The sequence below is a fragment of the Apodemus sylvaticus genome, chromosome 10 (genome assembly GCF_947179515.1).
Source record: "Apodemus sylvaticus chromosome 10, mApoSyl1.1, whole genome shotgun sequence".
Taxonomy (NCBI): Eukaryota; Metazoa; Chordata; class Mammalia; order Rodentia; family Muridae; genus Apodemus; species Apodemus sylvaticus.
The window spans coordinates 2962816-2980397 of NC_067481.1; the positions used below are offsets into that span (position 1 = coordinate 2962816).

The window sequence follows — 17582 nt, forward strand, 5'->3', positions numbered from 1 at the left end:
TCTGCTCAGGCTGAGGAGAGAGTCTGAGTGCTGGAAGACGCCATGCTGAGATGGGGTGGCCAGGCTGGGTCCCCAGCCACACTCTGGTGACTCACAGGTGTGGGAGGAACTGCCTGCTCAAGTGAGGCCTGGACAGGGGACTCTGTAAGCAGTTTTCCTCCATATCTGTGAGGGTGGCCTTAAGGACCGACAGCCTTGGCCTCTGGGGCCCTATTTCTCTAAACAGCTCTCCTGCACCCAAGGATGCTGTGTGCCGGCCTATGCAAAGCCCTCAGCTACCTCTCCTTGTGGAAGCTGGCAGCATGGGAGGCTGGCAGGCCTTCCTCCCCACCTCACATCTAAGCTGTGCACGAGGCTTCAAGTTACTGTGGCTTAACTTCAGCCTCTTGTCTCCCCCGTCCCCAGTCTCCCTTCACAACTCTGTCTTGACGGCTCAAAAAGGGAGAAATCTGGAAGTTAGGAAGGCAGATGGCAGGGCCAGCTGCAGGCCCTCCAGCTCTGGCTTCCACAGGAATGCCAGGGAACATGAAGCATGTATGTATGTGTGTGTGTGTGTGTGTGTACACATGCACCCGTACACAAAATGTTTGTGAGGGTCTGGGGAGGGCCAGTGGGTGATGTGGACACCACAGGGATTACCTTCCTGCCCTGGGCTCCTGCACATGGAGGCTGGCCCACACACCAGCTGTGTGGTGGGGAGGCTGACTCCTGCTGCTGCACACCTCATTTACTGGGTGACAGAACCACATACGTATCTTCCTTATATCTGAAACTTGAAACCCCAGGGAGAGGGGATGAGCTGCTAGCTCCATCAGAGACTGCAGCAGCAGACCTACCCCAGGGGGTCTCGACAGTCACTACGGACTGACTTAGGAGGGACCCTCGGCAGCCCGGCTGAGTCTACATGGGTCTGGGTGTCATAGGAGCACCACCCCTCTGTCCTTCCTCTATCACTGACCCTCAGCCCATCCTGACCACCCCCCATGGGTATCCACAGGACTTAGTAGTTAGCTTCACCCACCATCTGCCACCTCTCCTCCAGGAGTCTGGGGACTAGGATGCGGGCAGGAGACATGTCACAGGCGTGCCATCTTTGTATCCTAACTCAGCCGCCACTCTGGTGAGCCTAGGATGAGTGGGGGACAGGGAATGGCAGCCATGCTGTCAGCCTGCCTCAGAAGCCCCTTCAAGGCCACCAGACAAGAAGCCACTGGGTGGCAGACAAGTAGCTAGGACAGACCCGCCTTCTTGGTGGGATGGGATTTTGACGCTCTCTCTGGTGAGAGGGTGGCAGGAAGAGGAGTGAGGAGCCGAGCCTGGGGCTTTCTCACCATGGGCCTCAACCGGCTTCCCATCTGGCACCCTCTGCGCAGCTGACTCCCCAACGCCCACTCTTGAGCCTGCTCCAGGATCGAGGCTTTCCTGCTGCAGGTCCCTCAAGCTCAGCAGCAGGCAGGCTTAAGGGGGGCTGCAGCCTGACTGTACCCGTGAATGACGGGCTACTGTGGCTGGGATGGTGAGTAAGAGTGACCCACGAGGACAAAGACGTGAAGCCAGGTCTGTATTTGGCAGAGGGGAAGGGCGGAGCTGCAGGTGATGGCACAGGCTGCCGACTGCGGGGCCTCTGGGCACCTGAGACCTGAAGTCCTTCATGTACTCTGGGTGCTTCCTGCTCTGGAGCGTGGTCCTCCTGTGGCATGGTGACCACACTGACTAGCCAGTGACAGAGGAGGCCGGCAGACACTGGCCAAGGCTGGACTAAGCCCACTGCATCCTCCTGGAGTTTCAACCACTGTTGCTTCTGGGGCGTGGTGCTCTACCTGTAGCTGTGGGTAAGGTCCCCACTGCTCCTGGAGACCATCTTCTCAGGGTGGTGACTGTACCCAGGCTGGAGAAGGAGGCCAGAGAGCTGAGTCTTCCTGACGCCCAGGTCCTTCTGACTGCTGGTCCTCCTTCTCCCAGACTCCTGGCTCAGGGTTTTTCGGGTCTGTGCTGGAGCCTTCAGGAGGCCTGCCTGGATCTGCAGGTGCTCCTGGGCCTCCGTGGGGACATGTATTTGGTCTCTGCTCCTTCTGGCTCCTGGTAATGACATCAAGAAACAAGTAACATAAAAAGCCGGGGTGTGTCAGAAGTCCCCTTGATCTCTGGGGCCTGATGAAGGGCCCAGCCTAGAGGGACAGGCGGACATGCATCAGCTGAACAGATGTACTCTGCCCTCAGGCTGGCCAAGTTCAACTGTGAAGCACGGTAGGAACCCTCTGCCCATTCCCTCAGTTCTCACACAGCTTAGTGAGCTCAGGAACAGCCCCAGCTACCAGGGCCATGAGCATCCCTAACTACTCATGCAAGGCAGGGCCTTTGTCTTTACCTGGGCACTGAGGTACACCAGAAGCAGGGACTGAAACTGACGCTGCCATATGCACCACGTTCTATTGCTGATGTCCTCCTGTGCCTCAGCTTCCTTAGATCCCGTGAAATGGGATCACAGTGCCTGTTTCTTGGCAAGACTTCCCTAAGGCCTGTTCTAGTAATACCACTTTGTGTAAAGAGTTCATGCCAGCCCTATATCCCTAGCTGAGACTGGGCTGACTGACAACACACTCACTCTACCTCAAGGCTCGAAGGACAGAACTCCTGTGAAGGGAGACAGGCATGGGAGGGTACATGGTAAAGAATAGAACCGTGTCTGACTCCAAAGGCCATGCCCTTTCTGGAGAGACCTGGTCTGGATCTCTGGACAGATAAAGTGGACCTGAAAAGGCTAGGCAGCTGTACTGGTGGTTCTTTGTCAGCTTGGCACAAGCTAAAGTCATTTGGCAGGAGGGAACCTCAATCAAGAAAATGCCTCCCTCCATAAGATCAGGCTCTGGCAAGTCTGTAGAGCATGTTCTCAATTAGTGACTGACTGGGGAGGGCACTGCACACTGCGGGTGGTGTCATCCTTGGACTGGTGGTCCTGGGTTCTGTAAGAAAGCAGGCTGAGCAAATCACAAGGTGCAATCCAGTGAGCAGCACCCCTCCTCAGCCTCCTCATCAGCTCCTGCCTCCAGGTTCCTGTGCTGCTTGAGTTCCTGTCCTGACTCCCTCCAGAGATGAACAGTGACATGGAAGTTTAAGACAAACCCTTTCCTATCCAGCTTGCTTTTGGCTATGGTTGTTTCCTCACAGTAAGGGGAACCCTAACTAGGACAGAAACCATGTTTGGAGGTGGCCTTGGCCCAGCTGAGCCATAGGCGAGGAGTTTCTTGAGAGTTCCTACTACGTTTAAGTCTAGTGTCTTCTGATGGGCCCCTCCCTACGTCCCCTATCAGGCCCAGCGTCACACTGTGGCCCTAAGCAACCCTGCATCAAGGATAGGATGGGCTCACACAGCCTACTGAGGGTGTCCTTTCCACCCTCAGTAATAATAAAAAGGGCTTGGGGACCACAGGTAGGGACATAGAGTGGGACTCACCTGTCCTTTCTCTGTGCAGGAGACCCCCCAGGGTGTCCTAGAGTCCTCCGGATGTACTCCCGAGAGCGGATATCAGCCTGAAGGATACACACAGCTGTAGCCAGGCCCTGGGCACGTCTTCCCATTCCTAGCGGCCTGAAAGCACATTCTACCCTTTCAGGGGCAGTCCACACAGGCCTATCATGTCCTTTGGAGATATCAGCCCAACCAGTGCATTGTCCAGTGTAGTGGACAGAGATGCTGAGACCTTTGGGGCTAAGGGTCCCATCTCCAGAGCTCTTGCTTTTCCAGGATGCTCAGCCCCTTCTCTGACTCACAGACTAAGTGTTTGTTTTCTCTGGCTGTCCCTCTGATGGGTGTCAGCTGTGACATCTGTTCATCTCCAGAAAGTTTGACAAGTTACAATAATAAAAAGGGCTTGGGGACCACAGGTAGGGACATAGAGTGGGACTCAGACTTGCCCTCCACCACCTCTAAGGACACAGAGTGGGACTCAGATCTGCCCTCCACCACCTCTAAGGACTTGCCCTCAGGAAGCCCCTGATCCCAGCTCAGATGGCTTTAGCTTAGTTTTGGAATCACAAGACTCACAGACAACAGCTAATCCTTGAAGACAGCTTCTCTTCAGCTAAGGAAGTAGGCCATGGGCAGTGGTGTGCCCTGGGCTGAACCGGAGCAGAGGGAAGGAAGTCCCTAGTGACAGGCACCATCCCCTTCTTGGAGAACTTTGGGGGAGTGGAATTGTTGGGAGGGCACTCTGCTGAGGGACCAGTAGAAAGAAGATAGGCCAAGAGCCACTGCCAGTCCCGCTGGGTAGTACAAAGCCTTATTTTATTCCCTTCCTCCCTGACAACCTGGGCTCCCAGGGTAGGCCATCATGTGCCTGCTCTGGGTGTGCCCAGGGTTTGGCAGGCTCTCTTGTGACAGGCATGCTCTGGTTTCCAGTATTCATGGTGCCTTGCAGGAGGCTGACCCCTTACTTGCTAGGACAGAAAGCACTGTAATGCTGGGAAACACCATGGCTAAAAGAAGCAGGTCTGGGGCTGCCCAGCACTGGGCTGCAAGTGCTAAGAGAGGGTATCTGTGGCTTTCTCTCATTAGACTGTCAAGAGGGAAGGGGAAAGGCCTTCTGGGGCTAGGACACAACTCACAGACTTGAGACCACCGCCCCTGTAACGGGAATAACACCCCAGATGAGGACTAGGCTAAAAAGAGCCTTCCCTGGGGGATGAGGAGGGCTTACTAACTCTCAGAGACCACCTCTGGGCAGCCTTTCCAGGAGCAGGGCTGAGTGTCACCAGAGGCACAGCCTGCTGCTGCCCCCTGGAGGCCATCCTGTGCATCTGACGCTCTACTAAAGGCTGAGCCTCCAGCCTCTGCTGCAGGTCCTCCCTCACGCCTCCCAAAGACCTCACAGCCTCCAGAGTGGAGCTGTGGCCTGAAAATCTGTCCCACAGCTGACACAGACAGCAGCTGCTCTACGCCTCTGGCTGGTAAGTTCTGGAATTAGACACTTCCTACTTCCCTGCTCTGGCTGAGCTGGTTCCTCCTGAACCAGGGCTTGTGATAGTGCCTTTCCAGAGCCTGGAATGTCCTAGCTCCCTCTAAAGAGGGGCTTTTCCTGGGTCCTCAACCTAGGGGCCTCATTTGGACAGGCACCATCATGTGACAGGTGATGCAGAAAAGTGACTGGTGCGTGCTGGGATCTCAGCTGTATGCTGCTTCCCTCCCTGTAGGGTGAGATGGCAGGCTCTCAGGGTCCCTCAACAGCAGCTTAGGCAACAGGTGTCTGGCAGAGCCACCACCTGGGGTCCCAATTGGTGTCTGTGGCACCGGCATGAGCCTCCTCAATGTAGCCAGAGACTGACCCTGTGAGAGCCTCTGACCAAGGGTTGCGTCCCACCGGTCCTGCCTTCAGGCTCTCGCACCACAGGCCTGGGATCTGTCCTCAGATGCCTGCAGAGATCCACCCAAGTGAGACTGCAATGGTTTGTATATGCTTGGCCCAGGGAGTGGCACTATTAGCAGGTGTGACCTTGTTGGAGTAGGTGTGTCACTGTGGGCATGGGCTTTAGACCCTCACCCTAACAGCCTGGAAGCAGCTGTCTTTGGAACAAGAGGTAGAGTTCTCAGCTCCTCCTCCAACACCATGCCTACTTGGATGCTGCCATGCTTCCCACCATATAGATAACAGACTGAACCTCTGAACCTGTAAGCTCTCCCCAATGACATGATTGCCTTTATAAGACCTGCCTTGGTCATGGTGTCTCATCACAGCAATAAAAGACAAACTAAGACAGACTAGGTGGCAATGTCAGTCTCCCCCCGCCCCCCCATCTCCATACCTGGCGTATAGGTTCTGGGATCCGGAACCTACAGCAGTGGTGGGTGAGGCGCACAGCAACCTCCAAACTTATTCTGTGGCCCACAGAGACATAGAGGGGCTTGGTGCTGTGGTCATGGCTCTTCAGGGCCTGTGGAAGGAGGAGTCACACATGGCTGGGGCAGTGTTCCTGTGGAGCAGGGCCAGCCTCAGGACTGAGGAGTTCCCAGGGTGAAGGGAAGGACTCTGGGATCATTAGCCTCGGGCATCTCCAAGTGCATGGGGTGAATGTAGCCAGAGGAGGAGGTGACCCAGCATACCCAGGGTGGCTGCAGGATGTGTAGGGAACAGGGTTCAGCCTGCACAAAGCGCATGTGTGCATGAGCTGCCTTGAGCTGCCATGTGGCATGGCCTAGTGGGCCCCGAGCCTGGACAGGGCATAGCTTTCTGGCCACTCACCATTCCCAGGACAGTCCCAGAGTTGCCTATCAGAGGAAATGTGTCTCCCCCAGCCTGCAGGAGCACAATCTGGGAAACAGAGAAAAAAACTGTAAAAATACTTTTTAAAAAACATGTCTCACAGGAAGGTTAGTGCACACCTTTACCCCCAGCACCAGACAGGCAGAGGGTAGACCTCTGTGAGTTTGAGGCCAGGCATGACTACACAGTGAGACAAACTAACAGACAGACTCCAGCTCACAAACTAACCGACAGATCCCAGGCAAACGTGCAGGCAGGCTGGACACATCCTGAAGAGCACTGTTCACCTTCTTTGAGGAGGCGTTTCATTGGCCTGGAGGCCATCAGGAGGCCCTTCTGCCTTTCTGACACGGGGTGACAAGCATGGGCCACCATACTCAGCACTTTTTCCATGGCTGAGGAGAATGAGCCTCAAGTCTAGACACAAGGCAGCACTTTACTGACCAAGCCCAGCCCACTGCCTGTCCTCAAGCGGCTGAAGGCAAGTTCGAGTCTTTAACAGATTGTTTTTAAGAACGGTGCATGTGTACATGTCTGTGGGTGACGTGATGTGCACGTGAGGGCAGGTGCTCAGAGAAGCCAGGGCATCAGATCGCTGGGAGCTGGAGTTGTTGTCAGCTACAACACAGGTGCTGGGAGCCCAGCGTGGATCTTCTTCAAGAGCAGGGCGTCCTCTAAGCCTTGAGCCTCTCCCCGGCCATCTCCCCAGCCCAGCAGACTTCATTTACAAGCCTAAGCAGCAGGTGGAGGGTCAGGTGCCATCCCACCCTGTCCCACCCCGTAGCAGGCCACACCTCAGAGGCCACACTGAGTATGCCGGTGACTGTGCTGAGGTCACTGCCATGAGGTTCTGTCTACCCTGGCAAGCTTAGAAAAAGGGTTGTGATTTGCCAAGGCACCAAGAGGCAGAGGGCACAGAGGTGACACTGGGCACAGCAGTCCATTTCCAGACTGAAGCTGCCACCTCTTGAATGCTTCCTCTCCAGCTAGGGCTTGGAACAAGTCAACTCACAGCCCTTTCCTTCTGGGTGGGGAGGCCCAGCACAGCCACCCACCAGGCTGCCATGAGTGGACCTGGGTCTATCTACTCTGCTAGCTCAACAGATATCTCACTCTCTACACAGGCTCCTGGGAGCTAGGAAAGGGAGCTTGGAACTTGTCCCGTGGGATAAACATTAGGCCAATGGCTTCCCCCGGATGTGGATGGCACATCCACAGTGAGGATCTGGGGTAGAGGATGGCACAGTGGAGGTGGAGCGAAGGCCATAGTCAGGGCAGTAAGCAGGGACTGCAGGTGGTTGTGAACACCTCCGAGGGAAGAAGGTGGCTAGCGTGAGATGGAGACCTGGAAAGCTTGTCCCCGGGGACTGGAGGGTGTGGCCCTGTGTGCATGCTATACTGGCACAGAGGCAAGGAAATGGGAGACAGACATGGTGGGAGGTGCGCAGGGAGCTTCTGCGAGCTGAGCCACTGCTCTGAACTGCCCAGAGGCACGTGGAAGGCAGTGCCCAGGGGAAAGTGGGTCTGCTTCTGGGCAAGACACCAGTGATGTGAGGAGTGTACCAGCAGGCCAAGCTAGATCTGAGGTGCCCCAAGAGGTGGCCAAGCCCCGGGCCCCAGGGCTGAGTAGTCACAAGGAGTCCCAAAGCCCTGCTCACCTTCTGCTTGTGCAGGGCATTTTTCTCCAGCCCATCCACATGCAGGAGCTTCTTGGCCACCCCGATGCAGGGCAGCTCTGTAAGGACGCCAAGGTGGCAGGCCACCCCGAAGCCTTCAGGGGAGCGAAGGGAGAGAGTAGGGTGGTGGGGGTGGGATGGGGAGCCACCACGATCTCTCATCCATCTATACACACCAACTCTTGGGCTGAATTGAGTGACAGCACCAGTGTTCAGGAGGGCTGTGGGAGCCTCCTTCTTCTGACAGCGCAGCTGAACTACAGCGCACAGGTGCTCTTGACTCTTCACCCTCTCCATCTGCTGCTGTCCCCGATGGCCTGGGCCTTCTGTCAGGGCACCTGCATTGTAGTGGCTGGGAACACACATCCAGCAGTGGCCTGCTGGCCCAGAACTGCTGTCCGGATTAGTGTGTGTCTATCCTTTGGCTCTGGGTCCATGGTTTCTAGCCAGAGCCCTCTCATTCCTGATGGCTATGAAGGCCAACAGCTCCCTCATGCCCTATACGAGTGCCACTGTACTCTTCCTCAGGACAGTGCCCTGGCATGCACAGGGATAGAGCCTGCCAGGTAGCTCAGGGCCAGTGTGGGCATGGCGGTAACCTGAGCTCAGCCCGGCGACCCTTTAGTTATCGGCCAGCCTAGAGCAGGCACAGGGGAAGGGCCGGTGTAGGGCACCATGGGAAGTGGGTACAGAGGTGGGGTGCAAGGAGGGCCTCCGCTGGGTGGAAAACAGCCTACTCTCCATGGCACCCATCTGACTCTTTCAGGAGAATTACCTCGTTGGTGAAGCACCCCGTTTCCATCCACAAGAAGGACCTATAGAGCCACAGGGGAGTCGGTCAGCAGGCCGTCCTGAGACAGCAACGAAGATCTGTACTTTGAAAACCTTGTCCCCTTCCCTTTATGGGTGGCAGGGGCCTGAGGGGACCTTCCCTCCCTGAGCACAAGCAGAGGGTCCTCCCCACCTTAGGGGACACCTACCTGGGGCATGATGTCTGGCTCCTTCTCTTGCAGCTGCTGTACCAACTCCACTAGGAAAGGCACCTCTCGGAAGGCCAGGAAGCCTGACACATAGGGGGCCTTCAGGCCAACCATGCGGCTGTCCTCATACACCACCTGACAGCAAGGCAACAGGGACGCGTCAGATGTTGCCTGCAACCACCTGCTCCATTTCATTTCTCTGCCTCCCACCCATGGCTCCCACCCGTGGCCAGGATGAGCCCAGGGTCTGAGAGACAGGGTGAAACGGTCCGCCTGCAAGTGGGTGCTGGAGCGTCAACTTAAATTCCATCTCACAGGTGCTTGCATGGGACCTGGTGCGGATGAGAGCCCCGAGACCTAGTGTACAGGGAATATACCCTTAGGGCCTGGTGTGTATGGGGAGCAGCGCCAGCCCTGAATCTCAGCTCTTTCAGGAGCTTGGCTGAGGTGATGGCCGGCCTCAGGCCGACCCACTCCTTGTACTCCTGGCTCATTCCCTGTCAGTGTGAGCTCAGGGAGGCCGAAGGCTCGGAGTATACCCCAGGTGAGTATGCTGTGAACCTGGCAGTACTGGATGCACCTCAGAAGAACCATGGGAAAAGGCCAAGCAAGTGGCACAGGGCTTTGAAGTCCCCAGAGCATTTGGAGGCGGGCGGGTGGGTGGGTGGGCGGGTGGGCGGTAGTGCCTTTAGAGCCAGGCAAGCTGCAAAAACTGAGCCCCAAAGAACGGGGAGACTCGGGAGAGCTCAGGACAGTGGGCCTTGTGCATTCTGTGAGGAGGCGTGGAGGATGTAGGGGAGCAGATGGCTTTCAGGAGGAGTTGGGGACAACCCAAGGCCTTTCTTAGGTCTTCTCTAGCAGAAAGACTAGTTTTCAAACTAAAAGCACCTTACCGTCTGAAGATGGCCAGCTCCTCAACTGAACACTAAGCACACAGCACAGGGTAGTGACTGTGGGCCTCCATCAGCCTCACTGGCCTGCTGTGCAGACCCACTCCTACTGTGTCCTTCAGAACCCTCCCCACCCAGGCTCTTGATGAGAGCTTCCAGACCACAATTCCCAAGGGGCCCTGAGGCCCTGAGGCTGACTCTGTACCCAAGTGTGCCTAGAGAACTGGCTACTGGGTGCTGGGGCTTGGCCTCCTAACACTTTCACTGAAGAATCAGGAGGAAACTTCTCAAAGCTGCAATGACTCCAAGTGAGGTGTTTACTCAGAGTCTGACTCAAGACAGCAAAGGATAGAGACCACTACAGAGAAACACAATGGATCCAAATGCAGCTGTTGACCCAGGTCCAACTGACACACACCTGCAACACAGCTCCTGCCCCTAAGGCGTGGGGATCGCTGAAACCAGCTGGTGGTAAGACTGTAAGAGCCAGAGGAACACGACTGCCTTGAGACTGTGGCTCCTAGGAATGTCAGAAGCTGCAGTCATGAATTCCCACCAGCATGGCTGCCTTAATGACCAGCAGGTGGATGACACCGACAGACATGCTGACAGGGACAGGGGAGAGCTCAGAAGGCCTCAGTTCTAGACAAAGAACCACAGGCCACTGAGGAATGCTGGGAGCAGGAAAGGCATCTGCCGTGGGGAAGAGCACCTCTTTGGTTAACCAATGGCCAACCCTGAAGTCACGTACACATAAATAACATTCCACAGGGAGCAGTGAGGTGGTAAACGGGAGAGTTTGCAGGGCGTGAAGGGAGAGGGGAAGACTTGTAATCATACTGTAATACCAAAAAATAATTAAGGAAAAAGCTTAGAGCCTTAAGCTCAACTTACACAGATGTGCGTGGACATTAGATTCATGGACACACATGGACTTATTGTATTGGGTGAACTATGATTGCTGGATGACTGTATCTAGTTATGTAGGTACGTTAGGTGTGAGATGCAGAGATGGATCCTGCTGACAGCATCACTAGGGGCCGCCAGCAAACGAGGCAGTGTAAGGTACTGTGGTCTTCAGATAGAGCCAACAGGAAGCAGTAGGAAGGTGGGGAAGACTCCTTCCTTCTAAGACAGCACTCACAAGGAAAGCTCAGACAGAGAAGTATCTTCTTCCCATGGGAAAGGATGCACTGGGTACACACAGGTGGCCAGCTATGGGAGGAGCTAGCCCACAGGCCGCCATCAGTCAAGGATAGCATGGAAAGAATTCCTGACTGTCTAAAGGTGGACCATTAATTCTCCAAGTGGGGTTAGTGTATGGGGAACCTGCTGTAGGAGATGGCTTTCCCCAGTAAATAGGCTGTGGCTCTGGAATGGTATTTAACAGCTTTACTGTGACTCACTTTACATTTTACAAAACTCAAGAATGTTAACTGGTGAGTTCTGGTGTTTCCAGCTTATGATCTAGCTTTACATGTTTTGTTTATTGTACGAGTGTTTTTGTCTGCACGTCTGTAAGCACACCATATGTGTGGTGCCCATGGAGGCCAGGAGAGCCATGGGATTCCCCAGAACTAAGGTACAGAAGGCGGTGAGATGCCATGCGGTGCTGAGCACTGAACCAGCAAGCGATCTTTACAACTGAGCACTCTCTCTAGGCCCCAGAGCTAATTTTGGAACATCTCTTCCATTTCACCAATTGGCCTAGTCCTAAATACCAGTTATGCCCTCTTTGAACATGCTCGGCTTTAGTGTGATGACTGTGGTTTCTTAAGAGAGGCTGGAGAGATAGCTCAATGGTTAAGCGTACTGGCTACCCTTCCACAGGGCCTGGGTTCAATTCCCAGAACCCACACGGAGGCTGACAATCACAACTGTCTATAACTATTGTTTCAGAAAATCAAACATCCTCTTCTGGTCTCCATGGACATCAGGCATGTACACAGTGCACAGACATACATGTAGGCAAAATACACATAAATTAATTTTTGAAAGTCACTTAAGGGGGCTGTAATCTCAGCACTTGGGAGGCAAAGGCAGGCGGATTTCTGAGTTTGAGGCCAGCCTGGTCTACAGAGTGAGTTCCAGGACAGCCAGGGCTACGCAGAGAAACCCTGTCTCAAAAAACCTAAGTCACTTAAGGGAAATGCTGGGTATGTTCAATCCAAGAGAAAATGGATGTGGGTGGCTCCACTCCATGCGCTGGGGTCCAGGACTAAATTCAAGGAGAGAGCACTAGGCACTGGCATTCATTCCGTTTTCTCTGCTTTCTGGTCCGTGACTGAGCAAGCAGCCTCACACGCCTGCAGCCACGCCTTCCCTGATGCACCCTCAAACCGCAAGCAAAGTCAGTCCTTACATGGTTTCTGTCACGTGTAAGTAACTAATGTGCTTTGGTAGCCATAGATCTACATCTTCCAGGAGCCTGTCTATCCAATCTGTGTCTCTAAACATACTCCCAGGTGAGCCACGGATCAGGCATCTGGAAACCAATGGGCCAGGCATCTGGAAACCAATGGGCCACACCCTTCCAAAACTCTTTCCTGACTTAAAGACTACAGGAAGCAAATGCTAACTGAACGAGTAGGCACAGCTGCTGCTCTGCTCAGTGCTAGGCTACAACACAACTGTGCCATACCACTGCCTTCAAGAACCCTCAGTGACAGGGAGAGATGGCTCGCTGCCCGGGAGGTTCACATAGGTGACATGTTATGACAGCAGGCACACTAAACTCAACAGGGCTGAAAGCCACAAGCCAGGGTATTTGAGGTTGCACAGGGGAAAAGCTAGAAGATGGCATTCTGTGCCAGTTAATTCCTATACAACTTTTTAACACACCTCCCCCCCCCCCACAGGGTTTTTCTTCATAGCCCTGGCTGTCCTGGAACTCACTCTGTAGACCAGCTGGCCTCGAACTCAGAAATCCGCCTGCCTCTGCCTCCCAAGTGCTGCTGGGATTAAAGGCGTACTCCACCACCGCCCGGCCTCCCCCCACCCCCCCCCCCTCTCTCAAGACAAGGTTTCTCTGTGTAGCAGTGGTTGTCCTGGAACTCACTCTGTAGACCAGGTTGGCCTTGCACTCAGACATCTGCCTGCCTGTGACTCTCGAGTGCTGGGATTAAAGGTGTGGTGTTAAGGGGCTGGAGAGATGGCTCAACGGTTAAGAGCACTGACTATTCTTCCCAAGGTCCTGAATTCAAATTCCAGCAACCAAATGGTGGCACAACCATTCATAATGAGATCTGACACCCTTTTCTGGAGTGTCTGAAGACGGCTACAGTGTGCTCACATATAATAAATAAATAAACCTTAAAAAACAAAAGGGTTGGCATTAATACCATCACATTCTAATTACCTTTCGGTTGCTGTGATAAAACACTCAGACTGTTAGCAACTGGGGGAGAAAAGGGTCCACCACTAAGTCGTAGGACTCAAGCAGGAACTGAGGGGAAACCATGGAGCTACGACAGTACTCACTGAGCTAGCTCTCTTACACAGCCCAGGCCTACCTGCCTAGGGACACTGAGGGACTTCCCAGAGGGAGCTTCTCAATAATCAATCAAGATAGTCTCTTACAGACATGGCCATAGGTCAATCTGAGGCCATTCTTCTACTGACTCTCTCCTCCCGCTTTCAAGGTGACACCAGATTGTGTCAAGGTAACAGAAACTGACTAGGACAATCTTTCTCAGAAGGTCAGAAGGAAACAGAGGAGCAAGGGTAGTGTGGGGTGCAGTAGACCCAGGGTGTCCACACAAGCCACTAGTGCCATTGTCTGTTCCCTTACCCACTACATATCATAGAGACTATCCAGGGAGCCACAAGAACATGAGCCTACTTCCTACCACATGCCTTCCTCCGAACAGAGGCCTTTTGCATGTGTTGAACTGGAACTTAAAGGGGCCTTCTGGGCAAGGCACAAAGCCATAGAGGCAGGAAGAATGTGCTGCTTCTGGAGGAGGGGTGATGGAAACCTAAAGCTGGGGTGCAGCCAAGGCTTGCTGAGTGGCTGACTAGAGGAAGCACAGGTGGACTGTTCATGCACGCACATTATCTATTTAGAGAGGATCTCAATGTCTTACATACACAAGGGCAAGTGTTGACTCCTGGCGTCAGGATTTACACTCTGGAGAGAGAGAGACTGGCCAAGTCCATTTTGGTATGACAAAGGAGAGGGTCAGGGTTGCTATGGTTTTTAAATTCACATGCTGACATTTGGGTAGCATTTGTGAGGACACAGAAAGTGTAACAGGCCCCCAGCCCTTAGCACAGCTTACCCCATGAAGACAACATCATTTAGGCTGCAAAACTCAGCAAGTAAATAGTACAAGATGCCAAAACAAAAACAAAGGCCTGATTCATCAATGTCCATACAGTTTTTGGGAAGTTTCAAAGTGAACTAACCTTGCTTTTTAACTTTTGTAACTCCACTTCTGACTGTTCTTGTTAACTGAACTATATCAACCCAGAACATGGCTTTTTGCTTAAAAGCTCATGCTGAGAAAGGCTCAGTGCTACACTGGATCCCAAACATCCAATGTAGAGCCAGCAAGCTAATACTTTCTATTGGCTTAAACCCATGTCTGAGCAGTCTTCTCTGGTGACTACCTCACAACAGGAGAGCCCAGAGAAGGGCTTGTCTGTATCTGAAACTCTCTCCAGAACCTCACAATCTCACCCTACTACCTAATCTTGAACCTTCCAGTTTCCACAGCCGTGAGAAATACTCATACACAAGTGACCCAGCAGGAGGCAGTTTGCTCTATCTGACCACAGAGACTGGAAAAGGATGCTGAGAGACAACTCTGGACTTGTGGGATGAAGGAGGCTCACTAGAGCAAGCAATGTCTAACCTGGGCTCTATAGCGAGTAGGAGCCAGACAGGTGAGGACCACTCGAGAAGAGAAGGCGTGCCTACAAAGAAAGGCCATCAGACCCAGTGGAAGGATTTAAGGTTCTGAGGAATAGTGTTCAGTGAGTGCTGAAGGGGGTGGAGGAAGTGGACAGTGAACTGTCAGGTTCATACCAAGCAGAGAGCAGAGCCCGAGAGGCTTCTAAGTCTCATTAACGAGTATGAACTTTATTAACCAAAGAATTAACGATGGGAGGGGCATTGAGGTCTTTGCTGTTGTTTTGAGACAGGGTCTCATGTAGCCCAGGCTGGGGTTGAGCTTTGCTTCTCCTGCCGTACGTAGCGTTCAAGTGCCACGATTACAGGGGTGTGTGCTGCCAGGCCAGCAGGAAGTTTTAAGAGGGCCTGCAATTGGATCACACCTACTTCGTAAGAAAACAGCCCTCTTATCCATGGAGACAAAGAACAACACTTGAGGCGGGTTGCCTGTGAAGAAACAGGTAAGTCGGCTACAAAGGGGTAACTATGGCACACATGCAAAGGACGGGGGAGAATCCCTGAAGAGGCAGAAGACATGGAACTGGGAGGAAGTCTGGGGAATACTGGGCGAGTGAGAATATAGACAAAGTATAATAATAATAATAATAATAATAATAATAAACACATATGAAATGTTTTGGGTTTTTTAAGACAGGGTTTCTCTGTGTAGCCCATTGTCCTGGAACTCACTTTATAGACCAGGCTGGTTTGAACTCTCAGAGATCCACCTGTCTCTGCCTCCCAAGTGCTGGGATTGATTAAAGGTGTATGAAACCACACATGGTTGAAAAACATTTTTTTTAAATTTTAGTTAAAAAAATTAAAAATAACTTTAAAAATGGCACTGGTGTGAGACAAGATGGAAAACAAGAGGTCTAGGAAGGCAGAGACTTTCTGCTTGTGAAACCTGTGGTGTGTGCTGTGTGCCATTGAGGTGAGCAACCCAAGATGACAGACGTAGTCACTGAGAGGTACACCACAAAAGCCATCAAAGCAGAGCAAGACCCTTTCCTTCCCAACCCAGGCTACGGCTTCAGCAGTAAAATGTCCCACAGGAGCTGTGCAAAATGGCAGCTCCAGTCAAAATGGTGGCACCATGACATCTCCTCAGCCCACAGCCATCACAGGAGCTGTCCATGGTGACAGTACCTTTCCTGTCTCAGCTACTGATCTCAAGAGGAGCTGTCCTGGGTGGTGACACCTTTCATTGCCTCAGCCAACAGCCTTGATGAACCACCACTACCAGAGCTGTCCATAGTGGAGAATGGCAGCAGCCTCAGTAAAAGCTGGCTGCCACCAGGAAGGACTTCCCATCCATGGACCCTAATACAGGGAAAAGGGGGTGAAAAAAAAACCCCACCAGTTCCTGAACAGAAAAACCCACCAACCTCTGAGCCCACGCCAAGCTCAGACCTGAAATCCCACAATTCCTCATCTGGAAGCCTGTACCCTGAGAAGCTCTGCCTCCTCAGAAATCCTATAAAAGTCTTGCCCCTTTGCTCAGCATCCTGCTGTCCGCGCCCGAGAGGAGAGGGCAGCCATCCCTGGATTAGTCAGTCCCTCCTCCTCCTGCTGGATTCTTCCCTCCAATACAGATTCCCTGCCTGGTGTAATTCTCCTGTCAGAGAAGAAAAAAGCAAGGAAGAGAGGTGGGAGGAGCGAGGTTGCCCCGGAACCTGCCACACCACTGAGGCTTCCTCTCAGAGCTGTGTGGTTTCTGGGCTCCTGTGTCTCAGGGTGCCCTTCCATTGGGATACCTTTTCCCCTCAGAACTTTAAGGTCCCTGGGCTTTGGAGTCCCAGGCTACCCTCCCATCTGATCAGAAACACAACAACCAGACCTGGAATTGCCTGTTGATCCTTCAAAAACTACTTTTAATTCACCATTTGTGTAGCTATATGTAGACTTGTGGGAGTTTATGTACACCACATGCATGCCGGTGCTCACATTTCTTCAGCTCTTTGCTTTAAAAAAATTCCCTTCAAAGACGTTCTAACCTATACATTAAATTCTACAAATGAGGTGGAAGTGTATCAAACAAAACCTTGCCTAACATGTTTGAAGGCCTGAGTCGGCTTCCTAGCACAAAGAGAGAGAGAGAGAGAGAGAGAGAGAGAGAGAGAGAGAGAGAGAGAATATTAAAAACACGGAGGGAAGTATTAAAAAAAAAAAAAAAGGAAATTTTACAAAACTGTACCCTGGCTCGGCCTACGATCGAACTACTGAACTACACCGGGTTCGACATCCCACCCGGGGTTACCTTGAGCTCGGGGTAGCTCAGCACTACCAGGGAAGCGCAGGCCCGGACATTGTCCCCTTTCACGAAGGACACGTCCACTCCCCCGACCTTCTGCAGGCCCGAGAAGCTGGGGTCCCGCTGCCAGGCCTCCGTGTCACGCTGCACCACGCGCGCCTTCAGCCGGGCTTGTTCCCTAATAAGAACACGAACATTAAACGGGCTCAGTTCCCATGGGGAGTGCGCGACCCTCGGGGCGTCCTTCCACCCAGCCAACCCTCTCTCCTTTTTTGCCCATCAAGCCGCTATGAGAAAGAAAAGCGCTCGGCGACAGGGACTCCCCGGTATGGGAAACGAGGACCACGCCCACAAAGGATGGCTGCAACTTCCGGCAGCGGGCGGCCCGGATCAGGCCTGTGTGCGGCACCGAGGTTCAGTTTCCCAGCCGCCACAGGGGCTTTGAGGTCGGAAGGTCACTGGAGAAGGTCACCCTCTTGGCTAAAGCACGACCCCGACCCCATTACCCTTTCCAGAGCGACAGGGTTTCCTCTGGCGGCCATTCTGCGGCCGTGTGAGCCATGGTTAAGATCTAGGCGCTTTGACGACGTCACTTCCGGAGCGCCTGCGCCCAGCCGTTAGCCTTCGCCGG

General features: G+C 53.4%; 1 protein-coding gene across 7 annotated transcripts; it reads right to left on the bottom strand.

The window, feature by feature from the left end:
* Window positions 1-1548: 1548 nt before the first annotated feature.
* On the bottom strand, window positions 1549-17544 carry Endov (endonuclease V). 7 transcript variants are annotated; one of them, XM_052194765.1, is made up of 10 exons: window positions 17458-17544; window positions 16958-17129; window positions 10222-10323; window positions 8914-9048; window positions 8709-8748; window positions 7916-8028; window positions 6237-6305; window positions 5800-5928; window positions 3455-3531; window positions 1549-2079 (listed from the first exon to the last, which is right to left on the bottom strand). In XM_052194765.1, exons 1-10 carry the CDS (start codon window positions 17511-17513, stop codon window positions 1866-1868), a joined length of 1107 nt encoding a protein of 368 aa, XP_052050725.1. In that variant the 5' UTR covers window positions 17514-17544; the 3' UTR covers window positions 1549-1865. The 7 variants fall into 7 exon arrangements, with proteins under 7 accessions (XP_052050725.1, XP_052050720.1, XP_052050726.1 ...); XM_052194760.1 differs by having other exon boundaries at window positions 7916-8271; XM_052194766.1 differs by lacking the exon at window positions 10222-10323.
* Window positions 17545-17582: the final 38 nt, after the last annotated feature.